Below are 15504 nucleotides of genomic sequence, written 5' to 3' on the forward strand. Positions count from 1 at the left end.
ACCCAAGGATTATATATCAAAAAAATGCACAAAAAATCACCATTTTTCTTCTCTTGTTGGCCGGCCACCTTGAGCAAGGAAGGAAGAAACTTTCTTCACCATTCAAGCTTCTACTTGTTGCAAATCAACCAAAAACATTGGTTACATCCAATTCCATTCCATACAATCTTACCTTCTAGTGCTAGTAAGTTGTTTATTGAAGCTTGGTTGAAGGTTTAAGGTGTTCAACAACCTCATCTCTCTTGTTTCTTGGTAAGTGAAGCTTGAACACCCTCTTACACCCTATGAAGCTTAAATTATGCTTAGTAGTGCTTGAAGTGCTGAAATTTCTGGTTTTATCTTGGTTTGAAGTGATTTGGTGAAGTTTTTCATTTTATTGATGATTTTTCTGGTTTAATATGATCTTGATGTTGGGTGCTTGTATGATGGATTGTAATGGTTGGAAATGACTCTAGTGAGTGTGAATTGTGGTTAAATGCAATCAATTTTGGATTTGGTGTGAAAATTGAAAAGTTAGGGTTCTTAAATCCCCTATTCTGTCCGAAATTTTAGGTCATAGCTAGAGGCCGAATTGGACTTTTCTCAAAACATGAAAGTTGTAGGTATTGGTGAGTAAGAAGTGCCTGCAAAATTTCAGGGAATTTGGAGTAGTATAGAGAGAGTTATGCCGTTTTTACTGTTGCTGTTTTTGGTGAACAGAATGTGCGGAACTGCGATAGTAATTGCCTATTTTGACTGGATTTGGTTTGGATTTTGAAGTTGGTGTCTTCTGATGAAATGTTACTGGATGTCTTAGCTATCATATGCCTTTGGAATTTCGGCATTTGGACTTGTATAGACTGAGTTATAGTAATTACAGTTTTCTGTGTTTTGCAAACCTGTTTTGGTAATTCTGGTATAGTATTTGGCACTTTCGACCTAGTTAAGCTAGGAACTGGATTGAGTGCCCTTCTGCATTGTTGTAGCCCTGTTTCATAGCTTCGAATCGGTGGATCTTACACCCCCATCCGACATTTGTAGTGAGAGTTGTGCCATTACCGCATTATGAGGTCAAATCCGGTTTTCTTATCAAGGCTTAGGTTAAAGCCCTTTCTTAATTTCTGGTTTGCTTTCATGCTGGTATATGTTTATAAAACCCTATTGGGGTTGTGAATTGGTGTTGTTTATGGCTCGGTATGGTTTCTTGTTTTATGATATTGTGAGCCTATGGAACGGCTCTTGACATGAAATGCTTATCTGTGTGTTGTTGGGTTGTGATTGAAGAAAAATAATGAAGCCTTAATGGCTGGAAAAGTAAGAATTTTAGGGGAAGTGCTGCCCGATTTTCTAGGCCGTTGGTTCCTTTAAGTTGGATTTGCCTTTTGGTAGAATGAAAGGCTTTTGGGTTGTTTGCGCCTAAGTCTTCATGTTACCTTTTTGTTTCCAAGAAAATCATGTTTTCCACCCTTGCATTAGTAATTATTTTGGCGAGGCATACGACTAGTAGTCGAGCCTCATGTGCATTGTGTTTACTCGATTCTGGAAGTAAAACCTTCAATTGATTTATTTTGATTATTTTAGGGTTTCTTGGCGATTAAGGCCAATCTGAAGTGAAAACTTTTGAAGTTGAGCCGGTGAGTGTACCACTCCCCTCCATTGCTGTTTAACTTGATTTCTGCTCTGCAATCTGTTTATTTGTTCGAGACGAGGGTGTACTTTATCACACTCGTTCTCTAGTCTGTTCATATGCCAATTTACTATGCAAAATTTGAATCTGTTATCTGTGTCTGCATCTATTCGGATTTCTATGACCTATGAGCTCAATCCTGTGGCTAAGTTATTCGAGTCGGGCCGGCAAGGGCCTGGACGATTAGATAACGAACCACGGTAGTCTGTTCGGGGATTTTGGGTATTGAGACCCTTGATTCCGGGTATACTCGAGTATTACCATTTTTGTTCGTTTGAGGTGAGCGGGCCCGGTAAAGGGGTGTTTGGTGGACGGAATTCGGTGATAAGAGGGGTCTACGGACGCATTGGTTCTATATACGTTGACGGAGAGTCAACCGGTTAGGATCAAGTATTGCGCTGGAAATTTGGCTCCTGAGAGCCACCCGTATCCTTCTGATTTGAATCATTGGTTCCTTTGCTTTACATCTGACATGTGTATCTGATTTGTTAAATGTGAAATGCCATGATTTTAATGCTATCTGTTTGGTACCTCATTGAGCGCAAGCTCACCCCGTTCTGTTCCTTTTGTTTTCCTTACAGGAAAAATAAATACTTTTGGACTGGATTTGATAATCGGTTGCCGACTTGAGCTAGTTGAACATATCTTTTGTATAGCTCATGTATTAAAACCCTAAGTGTACTTTTGGGGCGTTTCTCTTTTGATTTGGCAAACCGTGTATATGTGTTATCTTTTGAAAGCTTTTTGTATGTCCTTTTGGATTGTAATCGCTAAAGTTCAGATGTGAATGTTTGCGTGCTCTTTCGGTTGGGTTTTGACGGATCGGTTACTATTCATGACCGACTCCGGATTTCATTTTTTTATTTTGGGTTATTTTACCATTTTGACCTGTTTACGCTCGTTTGTAAGTTCCGGATCGCAATAGATAGCTCTAATTTGATCCGTAGTCCTGGCGAGAGCTGGGCAGGCAGTCCGCTAACCCCTTTGGTTCGCCATAGGGGAAAGTGGGGCTGTCACACAATCTACTAAGCAAATGACAAATGTTGCCCTCTCATGGCCCTCTTCACTCTCCTAATAGCTGGTACTCGCCCCCACGTTGGCCAAGGCGTCCGCCACTTTGTTCGTCTCCCGAACGCAATGTGAGAACCAATTCTCCCCTGCCACCATTTGCCATATCTCTTCGACCTCCATCCGAACATACCAAGGACAATGAAAACGTCGTTGAATGATGCCCACTAAGATCGCAGAATCTGATGAACAACGGGTGTGGTCACTCCCCTCGCTTTGCACAATCGGAGGCCTATCAACAAAGCTAAAACCTCTGCCCATAAGCTAGACTGTATGCCTAGGAAAGCTGAGAACGCGACCACTAATTCACCGTTAGAATTTCTAAGCACTCTGCCTCCAACACTCATTCCCGGATTTTATTTGGAATACCCATCCGTGTTCAGCATCAACCGGCCAGTTGCACTGGGCTTCCATCCCACAATGAGGATGCTATACCTCGGGGGGCAGTTTTGGCAATTGTGTCATACAACTCAGGAAACGTGTGCACATCCATTAGCTGTTGAAACTGAATCTCGAATGTTGCTTTTACATCCTTAAAGATCGCATGGCAGACATCTTGGCCCTGCATCCGAACACCCTAAAAAACTGCTTTATTTCTCTCCTTCCAAATATGCCAACATATCCAGTTGGGCAATCTGGCAAATAGAAACTGCCGCTGTTCGGATGTAGTTGCAAATTGCCACCAACTCAGCAAACACGCTCTTAAATTGTGGGGCTGGGGAGCTATACTGCAAGTGCCATTGAAAAGACTCCAGACCTCCAACGCTAGTCTTCCAGTGAAGAAAACATGTTCAATAATCTCCACCTCAGCTGCTTCACAACAGAAACACTTGGATGGCAACTGAAACCTCATGCTACATAATACCTCGTCCAGAGGTAACCTTCCCCTCAACAAACGTAGCATTAGAAAAGAGACTTTAAAAGGAAGATTCAGTTTCCATAGTTGAGAAAAAACAAATGACCTATTTTGAGCTTTTCTGACCTCTTGATATGCTGAGGATAAGGTGAACTTCCTAGTTGTCATCGGCATCCAGACTGCCTCTGCGCCCCGTTCCCCGCTTAGGGCCACCAGCTTGAAGATGGAGAAAGTGATTTCCGGGGTCAACACCTGCCCCAACCGATGGGTATCCCATCTTCCATGCACTATGAAGTCTTCAAAGAACAAGTTCGACAGTACAGTAGCTTTCAAATACAACGCCCCATTCCCCAACCAGTTATCATACCAAAAGTTGCACGGTCCCTTGTGAATCAACCATAGCATGGACAATTCCACTTGTCTACTAACATTGACCATCCATCTCCAAACTGCCAACGCAGATGCCCTAATTTCCACTTGACATGGATGGAGCCCATTGCAATATTTTGCGTGCATGAACTTAGCCCAGAGGGACGACCCCATGCAAAAAGCCCACCATACCTTGCATGAAAATGCCATGTATACGTCCCCAAGCTTTCGGAAGCCAACTCCCCCTTCTTCGACCGAATAACACAACTGAGACCAACGAATCTAGTGCATGGGTTCCCTGCTATTCCACCCCCATAAAAAATCTGAGCCGGCCTTCTTGATGACTCTGAAGATTGATTTTGGCATCACAGCGGCAGACAAGAGATGTATTGGGATCGATGACATCACATGCTTAATGAGGACTATGCTCCCCCCAGGGGGGAGGAACTTCGACTTCCAGGAGAGGACTCTTCCTAGTATAGCTTGACACACTTCCTCGTAATGCGTGGACTTGCTTCTGCCAAAGTACAAAGGAAACCCTAGATACCTAACCGGGAAGTGTTGTCTCGAAAAGCCAGTCAAACACTCCACCACCCTTCGGCGAGCTGCTGGCATGGAGAAATGCATAAGGTATCCACACTTCTGGGTATTAATCAGTTGCCCAGAAGCTCTTTGATATATGGCTAACATATGCATAATTAGCTTTAAAGCCTTGGAGGAACTATTGGCAAAAATTATCACATCATCTGCAAACGCTAGATAAGTAACCTGCGCACATCCCCTTGGAATTTTGAACCCCCAAAATCCAAGCTGTGTGACAAGGCTATTAAGGCCTCATGACAGAACCTCAGCCCCAATTACAAACAGCGCAGGAGAAAGGGAGGTCTCCTTGACGCAAACCTCTACTAGATTTAAAGAAGCCACGGGATAAGCCATTGATAAGCACTGAAAACCAAACATTTGACACCAGTCGCCACACCATGTCAATAAACCATTCCCCGAAACCAAATTTACGCAAGACATTAACCAGAAAAATCCTACCAACCCGATCATAAGCCTTTGACATATCCAATTTTAACGCAACATTGCCCCCTCTAGCCTTTTTTCTAATACCCATAATAATCTCTTGGACAAGCAGAAAATTCTCCGTGATACTTCGACCCTTAATAAAACCTGTCTGTTGGAGGGACAATATTTTGGGCAGAATATGTGCTACCCTATCCGCCAGGATGTGAGACAGCAGTTTATTAAAAAAATTGCATAAACTAATTCGGCAGAATTGAGAGAAATCCTGAGGATACGAGACCTTCGGGATCAGCACAATAGATGTAGAGGTCATAAAACGGGGTAGCTCAGCCCCACAGAAAAAACTTAGCACCCCATTATACACATCCTAAGCCAGAATATCCCATGCAAAAGTAAAGAACTTACCAGTAAACCCATCTGGGTCCGCTGTGCTGTCCCATCCATCCCGAAAACTGCCCGTTTTACCTCCTCCATCGAAGGATACTCCTCCAAGGCCATATTGTCCTCCCTTGTAATAAGACTTGGAATAAGATGCAGCATCCCCGAATCTGCGCTATCCAACTTTGAAAACAAATTTGAGAAATAGCTGATGGCTGCATTTGCAATTCCCTCATCGTTCTCTACCCAATCCCCGTTCATGTTCCGCACGCGATGAATCGCCCCTTGCACCCTCCGCTGTTGTACCGTTGCATGAAAGTGCTTTGAGTTGCTATCCCCGTACCGTAGCCACTTCACCCGAGCCTTTTGGCTCCAAAACTGTTCCTCAAGGTAAGAGAGCATGCCGCAGCTCTGCTTGAGCTTTGTTCAGCTCTATCTGGGCCTCCTCTGATTAATTATGCTCTACTCCTATCTCTACATAGAGTACTTCCTCCTCCGCCATACATACAGCCTCAAACACATTCCCAAAGGAGTTCTTGTTCCATTCTAGTATAGCTCCTCTAGTTGCCACTAGTTTGGTGCATAAGATTTGCAATGGGGATCTAGCAACATCCTATTTCCACACATTACGAATCACTTCCAATAGGGACTGTTTGGAGGTCCATACATTTAAAAATCGGAATGGGCGTGGCTTGGCATCCAGACGAGACACAAATGAAATCTTCAATGGAGCATGATCTGAGGGGTGCCTTGCCAGAGGAGTTACTGTAATGGACGATGTCAACGTTGAACATTCTCCATTAATCAATAGTCTATCCAATCTTTTCCAAATCCTTGCTTGTCCCCTTCGATTGTTACACCATTTGAATTTTGATCCCGTGAATCCCGCATCAAAGACCGCAGCCTCCTCCATAAAGAACAATAGCTCTCGACCCTCGTTGTTGCCAGAAGCCCGCTCTCCTCTCTTCTCCTAGGGTTCCAGAATCACATTGAAATCCCCGCACACGCACCAAGGTAGCGAATTGGGTTTATCAGTCAATAGTGCCTGCCATAGTGTCGGCCTGTCCTCCATCGAGCAGCTCGCATGAGCAAATGAAACAACTAAAGGTCCGGGCAGCCAAGGGTGTTGGACTTGAAGGGAGATATGTTGGGAAGGCCGTCTTACCATGGAGCACAGAAAAGGCGAACTATGGAAAACCCATATGTTGCCCGATGTGTTGGCCTCGACTGTGTCAAATGACAGCCGTAGCCTAATGGACTCAATTTGGGAAATCCCTGCCTTGGGTTCACATACTGCAACAAATTTGATATCATACATTCGTAATAATTTCCTTAGCCTCCTGAGATTGGGGGATCATGTAACCCCCCCTAATGTTCCAAAAAAAACTACTAATCATTGGATAACAGTTGATAGGAATTTTGAAGATGATCGGAGTTGTCTATTTGATGGAAAATTCGCCCTTATTCCTTTCGCTTTCCTTTTCTTGAGTTCCAACCCATTATCCCTGGACTGATCAAGGTTTAAAGCTTCCAAAGTAGATTCAGGCTAACTTGTTGGAATACTCCTCACCCTCGGTGATAGATTTCCAGCATTAGAAAATATCTCAGTCGCATCCCTTTCAATGCCGACAGCTCTTCATCCATCCTCAAGCACTCTGTTATTGGGTAAGTGCCCAACTCCTTCCCCAGCCTTCCCACCACATTCTCACACCTCTGGCCTTGAGATACCTCCCCAGCCTGTTCCTCCTCACCCCTGTTTGAAATCACCACCCTGTTATCCGGTAGTTCCTCTTCTCGCGCAAGCACCACTGGTGGTCCACTAGCCTTCTCTAACACGATAGATTGTATGTAAATCACAGTTTCAGTCCCAACTGCCTTAGGCTGCCTCTGCTGTTTGCTCATGGAGCCGAGTTGGGCTAGCACGTCACATGAATTGGTGCCGAGCTGTTCACTAGACCCTTGTCGCGGCAGTTTTGACGTTCCAACACCTACGCTTTTCATTGTGCGCTCCTCCTCCAGACAGCCCAGTGCTGGTGCATGTCGATCATGACCTATAGTAAGGGCTGTCGACCGCACGATATACTGAGAGGGATGCCCCTGGTTCTAAGCTTTAGTTGTACCATTGTCGGTGTCGTTCTTCCTACACTCCTCCTCTGAGTGACCCAGTCTCCAGCAGTTCGAACAATATTTCGGCACTTCCTCTATCACCACTTTCTGCCAGAACCCACCCTCTCCCTCCACTGCCATCCACACCCTTGAACATATTGCCTTCAACAAGTCTATTTCTACACACGCCTTGGCTACACTTGGCCTCGTTCCCGCCGCAGTTGCCGCATCCAAGAATAGGGGCTTCCCTATGGGAAATAGCATTGAGAACAAAGAATGCTTGTCGTGAAAGTGTATCGGTAATGCTGGCAGAGATACCCACACCGGGACCAAGAAGGACTGTTTGTGAACATGGAAATCTTTGGTCCATCGAAACACATGCATGGGACATTTGCCGATCTGCCACACTCCCCTTGTCCAGATACGATTGAAATCAGCCTCTGATGAATCTCAGTAAAACATGTCTGTAGTCCAGCAGCCCGACAGAGAGTTGGTCACGTAGATTCAGAGAGGCGAAGAACTTCCTAATCTCCTCCAATGGTGGCCGATCATGAGAAAATTTTTCCACGAGGGGTAGACGGAAGGGGGCGGCTAATCTATCCGCGTCCTCCTTCGTAAAAACAACAACTGCCTCCCCTTTGTATGTAGATGTTGGCCGAACCTGAATCTGAGGATTTGCCGGCTGTGTAAAAACTTAAGAAAAGGATCTCTTACCAGTCGGAGAATCAGCTTGCCCTTCAACCAACGGCTGAAGGGCTGCTGTTGCAGCCATGACCAAGGTGGGAAACCCTAACGAATGCCTATGCTTTCCTAAACTGGAAACCCTATCGTGAAGGACAAACAAGCATAATGATAGAGCAAACACAAAGATTAAAGTTATCATTCAAATATGAAAAATGGGTGATTATAACTCTTTAGTTTAAATATCCCATTACCCACTTTAAAAAAATTATGTCACGAATTTTTGTCTCCTGTACCCGTTATGTTGTATTCCTTTTTCTTTGACCACATATACCTATTTATATATAAAACTTAATTTTCCTTTCTTTGAATCTGATTTTTGTATACTCACAACCCCTTCAAGGAATCATTTTGAACCTTACAATTAATGCGATTGGTACCAATTAAATCTTGAATGGACATTTTGCCCCTTTCAATATTTTCTTTAAGTTAGTTTTGCATCCATATAGGAAACATCCAAACGTGATAAATTTAAGGGTTAGATTAGAAAATTTTTTCCTAAATCTCGCAACTTGTTTATACTAGATTGGAAGGGTGTCTTAGGTTTGAACCGATCAAATCTTTGCCTTCCCTTTATTCAATTGTGACTCCCAAATTCATTTTCTCTTATTTTCAAAGATCTGGAGTTGTCGAAAAGGATTTTATTTTATTTTAATTTTCATCAAAAATATTTTTGGCTGACTTGATACACCTAAATTCGATATGAAATGCCGACTCCTTTTTTTGTAAAAACCCTTGTAAACTAAATTTTAGGCCAAACTATCGCATTTTTTAAGTCCCATTTTAGGTCATTTTTTACTTATATTTTTTTAAAAAAAGATGAAAAACACATTTTTTGCAAAAACCTTTTTCATAGCGAAAAATGGGGCACGACAAAGTTCATAATCTAATAAAAATTATGTTATGCATATTCTATAAAATTCATCTTGATCAAATGAAGCGATAAGGTCAAACATGTAGTTACATAATAAAAGGTATATAACATAAACTAGGACAATTATGCATTAATGTAGTATTCTTTTTGCTTTTAATACCAAGTATTGTATGCTATGTATGCAAAAATGTTAAATTCTAGTTGACAAAGAAAATCAAGGTAACCATTTAGTTAGAACTTCCTGTGTATTAGTTGAATGTCGCTTATGACCTCCATGTACTTGAGATATTATGTTCATGCCAAATATTCATGCGATCAAATTAGAATTAGTATTATGTTAAAAATGCTAAGTGGTTGCTAGTTAGGTTTCCAAATTTTACCTAACTATCCTATCCACAAGTATACGGATCAACGAGGGTAATAGGATCAATGTGATGACCTTACCTCCCCTAAGGCGTACCCTAACAGTTAACGGACCGCCTGCCCAATTCTCGTCGGGACTCACTTGCTCACATTAACTTGAGAGATAATATGTCCCATTAAACATCTAAACATTCATTCTTAAGTACATCACCAACTATATTAGAATATAAATTTGTCCATTACAAGAAACAAAATACAAGTTTTTTTAACATCGAGATACAAATTGGACCTCCCCAAAACCATCTATCTCTATTCGACGCTTCTTCCAACCTGAACTCCTATAAGGAAAACAAAACTAAGGGATGAGCTAGAGTTCAATAAGGTTCAAAAGGGACAAGTAACTAATTAGCAATATAAAACATTTACTAAACATAGCAATTTAGGATATTAACTTCAATAAAAGTAGTCAATCAATTTAAAGGATACAGATTCTGCTCACTCCACCATTCCTTCCCTTATAACCTCTAAAACAATAAACAATCCCCAACATTTATTAAACAGTTCAATAATCTCCAAACTTCAGGGTAAAACTCGAGTTTACCATACAATTGCCCAAGGTAGCTGACCTAATCGACCAAGTCCACTATTGGCTCGGCTAGGTCAACTTGCCAAGGGCTTAGGACCTAATTCAGCCGATATGATAAAGTGCACAATGGCCTGCAATCAGTCATGCACATTCCAATCAACAATCACAGTGGTAACTATCTCAATTCCATAAGGCAAGCAGCGATAAAGTACGCCTAGTCCTTTTAATAGTAATTTCAATAACAAAACAATAACCTCATCTCTCTTTCATTCATATCATTCACCAATATCCAAACAAACCACCAAAATCAAACAACCAAATAAACAAGTATTAATAACTTAATAACACTCACTCAATCAAGTGGGTTACACCTCAATCTCGGGGTTGCTTTCCCACCCACTAGTAGTTCTTGAGACAAATTACAAGTACTATAGTTATGGTATAATTCTAGGAATAATTACTAAGTGCAGTTACTTTCATTCCCAACCCGATTCTAAGTTTATTATGCCAAGTTTAATCAGTAAAAGACACCCAATGTGTATAAATATATATATATAACGTTAATTTCTTCCATTTCCCCTTGCGCAAAGTGTTAACTTTCTTATTTAAATCAATTGATACTTCTCATGCAACTCTATGGCCAATATGCTTGCGTTTTAATATGCAAAATATACAACATACACGAGTGGATTAGGACAATAGATAATGCATAAATTAAGTTTTAACCAAGTTCATCAAAACTCCTGGCAGAAAATGGAAAATTTCCAGGTTTATTGTTTCCTCCAAAAATCAGTCTTTTCTAGCTTTTAACTTAACAAATACCGCATGCATGTCCAGATAAAAAGAGGTAAATGGTACATGAAGTGAGTTCTTGATAAAAACCAACAAAATTTCGGTGTTAAAGCTGTAAACTCTCGGCTCTATCCCAACAGCCCTCAAGTATCGATCATAACCGAAATTTTCAATAAGGTTCCCTCAACACCTCCACTTATCTCACTTAGATTCAAGTTGAAAAACTACATGCATGTTAATATTAATGTAATATAAGGTGTATTAAACAGCAATATGCAATTTTACAGCTAAAATTTATGGTGGAAAACTGGAAAAAAATTCTTTCCCTCTCTCTCAGCCATCTCAACAGAATTTCCAGCAATTTTCTTAAGTTTTTCTCTTAAAACAACCAACCTTCACTAGAACCAAAAGTGAACGACATGATACGACATCTATACAACAAGGAGTAAGCACATAACAGGAATTCTTCTAGCCAAATTCCTAAAAATTCGGAGATAAGTTTGGGAAACCACACTCCCTTTCCGCTCGGCCAAAGCTAGAAAATTCCAGCAAATAAACAGTTTGAAAATTAAATTTTCCTCCAATAAACTCTTCATTTTACACTCAAATCCAACATGTATGTTTGAACCACAATATGAAAGTATGCAGCCAAAATTCATAGAGGAAAACTGGGAAAATCCCACCTTCCTAACTCGGCCAACCTAACAGAATTTTTCCAGCAAGTTCTCTTGAATTCTCATCCAAGTTGCTATCTTTCCTCTAGATTCAAAGGTAACTCATACTATATCTCATATAAAACAAAAGAATAAACATACAACTTGAATTCCTAGTAAAATTTCTCCAAAAATTTTGAATGACAAGCTGCATATCCAGCTCTCCCTCTCTCGGCCAAAACAGAAATTTTCTAGCAAGTGATCAGTCTTTAAACAAGATTTTTCTTCAACAAAAATCATTTTTCTTAGCTAAAAACCAACATGCAACATGAGTAATCAAGAGTATTAGAAGAATGATGGATTTTGTTACAATTTTTACCTCCCTTTTCTGCACAAATCTCAGCTGGAAAATGCGGACAATTTACTTCCTTCTCCCTCGGCTCCTTAAGGATGAAACGCACCCGATTTTCTCCTCTTTCTCCCCTCAATGCAGCTAGTTTGAACACCAAGAAGCTGAAATCTCTTCCTCACCCTCAACTCTCTCTTGTGTGGTAAAGTGAATAGAGAAAATTAAACTAACTCTCTTCCTTACTATCTCGGTTACAAGTTAGAGAAATGAAAATAGCAAATGTGTCTTATGTTTTGGTCAATGATATACAAATAAGCTGGTTCTGGCTATACTTATTGGTTGGACAAGTGTCCAAACTCATGCCATGTGTCTAATGCTTGGTCAAATTGAGATTTAAACCTTGCACTTTTATTCCATCTCACTATTACCCTACTATTTTCTTGTCTAATTCATATTAAATTTTCATGAATGTGAATCATGCTTGAATTTAAACTAATACACTTAAGTATAAGGCAATCAATTAAACACTCCAAATAGTCGATAATCCAACAAGATTGCACGATCAAAATTTCTAATGGTAGTGTTTGTAATTAGATTTAAAATTTCAAACTCTCACAGTCAATCCTACAGGGACTAAAGGAAAGCACTGTAGGTTTGTTCACACACTTTATTAGCTAGACAAATAACCAAACAGGCTAAAAAAAATAAATTACAATTTAAGCTAAGATTAATAAAAATAAGATTGCTCAAAGGTCTAACAAAGAGACTTCCTAGAATTAAGAATCCCTTATTGTATCAAGAATACAAACTAGCTAGGATGACTAAGCAACGGCTCCTATGAATTGCCAAGAAAATAACTTCCTGACACATGCCTTCACTTTTGCCAATGAACATGATATTGTTAGAAATTAATTTCACCAACTCCTCAACTACTTGTACTCTTCCTTAACCTACTTTCATAGAGAAAAGGTAATACACAAGTTTATTAAGTTCAATAAAATTATTGCATAAAAATCCACCTAACCTTACTCCCTACTTTCGTGAGAATAACATTAAGGTGTAAGAACCAAGATATACATGTAGCCAATTTTCATTGCTTGTACAATCATCAAATAATTCATAATTGGTGATCAAGTAACCATAAATAGTAAGTACAAGTTCTTATACTAGCAAAATCATGGAATAGGATCATCATTCCTAACTACTTTGTATCAATGCAACAACAATTTCATCATCACCTTAGGACATGAAAAACTTAGCTAAACATATTGTTAAGTGTGAGAACCCTCAATTAAAAATATAAATTCTCCTAAATCACTTGCATTGCCCTAAGACTAAATAAATTATAACATTTCCTTGCATTGCATTGCATTGCCTTCGACATGAATTGTAACATCTCCTTGAAGTGGTATCATTTTATTTCACTATATGCATTAGGACCAAATATTTTTTTTATTGTGTTTGAGACCTTATGTGAGAGTTTAAGGGTGCTAATTAGACATTTGAAACACTTGGAGTGAAGAAACATTATTTGGCAAAGTTTAGAAGAAGAAATGGCTAAGATTGAGACAAGTGGCAATGCCCTAACCATTCAACTCATTTGACCAAGGAAATTAGCAAAATTTAAACCTTTTTGGCTCTATTTCTTTTCTCCTTGTGGCCGACTCTCTCAAGTTTTAAAGCGAGAAGAAAAACTCCATTTTTCTTGCTTGAAAACCCTAGCTTGAACTTTGAGCAAAAACCAAAAGAGAAGGAACCTTAGTTGAGTGAACTATCATCAAGGCTTGTGTGTGATTCAAGTTTGGAGCTCTTGTTTTGGTGGATTTTTGGGTGGTTCAAGCTTCACTTAAGCAAGGTGAATGATCCTTAAATTTAGCTTTATTGTGTAATATCAAGTATTTAAGGTATTGATGACAAACTAGAAGTTGAGTTGATGTTGTTTGTGGTTAAACTCCTTGAGCTAAGTAAGTGGAAGTAGGGTTGGATGTATGGCATGTCATGTGTTTGATTCTTTGCCTAAGCTTTGTTTATGATTTTCCTTGATGTATTAACATGTTATGAACCCTCTTAAAGTTAGAAATAACTCTTGACATGTTGTTTAAGTTAAAAATAATGAAAGGATGGAGGATGGTGTTGAATGTGAACTTGGGGACTGTTTAATTTTATCCTTGCTGTCCAGCCGTGGAGTGGAGGTTTTCCCTTGATCTTTGTGAATTATTGAACCTTAGTTAAGTTTGAGAAACTTGGCTAAACATTGGTTTATGCTTATGTGTGAGTTGAGGTGAAATGGATCAAGTAAAGTGGTTGTTTCGGCAAGGTAGCGGACTATTTTGTTTCTTTCTTGTTGGTTGGACTGTTTTGGTTCATTTCATCATTTTGTGTGTTGAATTTAAGCTTAAATGGTGCTATATAACTTGACCCATGTATTATGAACTTTACAAGATTGAATTGGATGAATTTGTGCCTAAATGAATAAGGTTAGAAATGAGGAATTGTGAGGACTCGCAAAATTTACTTATTTAATCTCCTATTTCTAACTTATTTAATTATTTATGTGAGGACCAGAAAATTTACCGAATTTCTAGGCTTTATTTTATTTAATTGCACACTTTTGTACCTTTTCTTTATTAGAAAATTCCCCAGATAATTTTTATGAGCAACATATAGTTTTTAAATCATTTTTCTAGTATAAGTTAGTTCATGTGAAATTAAGAGTGTATATCGAATGTGGGACCCGCTAGTGCGAAAAGTTCGGAACAATTCGGCCAATTAGGTTAAGTTTTGGATATTGGGCTTAAATTATCGGGTGTTAGGAGATAATTAGAGGATACCTTATGGATTAGAGTGAGAGGGAACAAAAGGATATTCATGCATTTAATGGGGTGACAAGTGTCACCATGTGATTAAATCTTGCCATTTTGACCACTATTCATGCCTTTACCAAATTAATAGCAAAATTCACCAAAAATTCACCATTTTTCTCCCTCTCTTGGCCGACCTCTTCAAACAACAAAAGAAAAGAAAACTCTCCACAATCTTGTCTTCAATCTTGCCCAATCTTTCAATTAAACCGATTAATCTTCCAATTACTCCATAAAACCTCTTAGTTTGGTGGAGTTAAGCTTGGTTGTGAATTTGTTTGCAAAGCTAAGGTGACTAGTTGCTCTCTCTCTTGTGTTGCTAAGGTAAATTGTGAAGGACCCCTCTCCTCCCTCTAATGATGCTTAATTCATGATTGGTGGTAGTAGAAGATGCACTTTTATGGATTACATCTTGATTTTTGGTTGAATTGGTGAAGTTTTGTAATTATTGGGGATTTTTCTGTTTTCATATGAATATGATTATGTGGTCATGTATGATGATTGGAAATGATATTTAAGGAAGCTAGAAAGTGGAAAAAGTGGTTAATTGCAAGCAATTTCTGTTTTGGAAAGAAAATTGGAAAGTTAGGGTTTCATTGTACTTCATTCTGCCCGGCACTGTAGCTCATAGTTAGAGGCCGAATTGGCCTTGGGTTAAAATATGAAAGTCGTAGGGAATGATATTTTAGAGATTTCTACAAAATTTCAGGTCAATCGGAGCAATGTAGCTTGTGAAAACACGGATTTACCCTTGCTTCCCTGTTTTTACCCGAATTTGATAGTTGCGTCTGTAATGGGTTATTTTGGTTGGGAATG

The 15504-nt window shown here is 39.6% G+C and overlaps 1 protein-coding gene across 1 annotated transcript; it reads right to left on the reverse strand.

Moving 5' to 3' along the window:
- Window positions 1–3747: 3747 nt before the first annotated feature.
- Window positions 3748–5624, reverse strand: LOC140038463 (uncharacterized). The gene is made up of 5 exons (XM_072083825.1): window positions 5391–5624; window positions 5005–5136; window positions 4806–4904; window positions 4507–4727; window positions 3748–3886 (listed from the first exon to the last, which is right to left on the reverse strand). The coding sequence occupies exons 1-5, from the start codon at window positions 5622–5624 to the stop codon at window positions 3748–3750; spliced, it is 825 nt and encodes a 274-aa protein (XP_071939926.1).
- Window positions 5625–15504: the final 9880 nt, after the last annotated feature.

The sequence above is a fragment of the Coffea arabica genome, chromosome 3e (genome assembly GCF_036785885.1).
Source record: "Coffea arabica cultivar ET-39 chromosome 3e, Coffea Arabica ET-39 HiFi, whole genome shotgun sequence".
Taxonomy (NCBI): domain Eukaryota; kingdom Viridiplantae; phylum Streptophyta; class Magnoliopsida; order Gentianales; family Rubiaceae; genus Coffea; species Coffea arabica.

What these genes read in the sequence shown, in the direction of transcription:
- LOC140038463 (XM_072083825.1), bottom strand. Translation starts at nt 5,624, where the DNA reads ATGAACGGGGATTGGGTAGAGAACGATGAGGGAATTGCAAATGCAGCC. An exon ending in GGACCCAGATGGGTTTACTG is followed by an intron (nt 5,137 to 5,390) that starts GTAAGTTCTTTA and finishes TCCCTCCAACAG; the next exon opens with ACAGGTTTTATTAAGGGTCG. An exon ending in TGTCAAAGGCTTATGATCGG is followed by an intron (nt 4,905 to 5,004) that starts GTTGGTAGGATT and finishes TTTGGTTTTCAG; the next exon opens with TGCTTATCAATGGCTTATCC.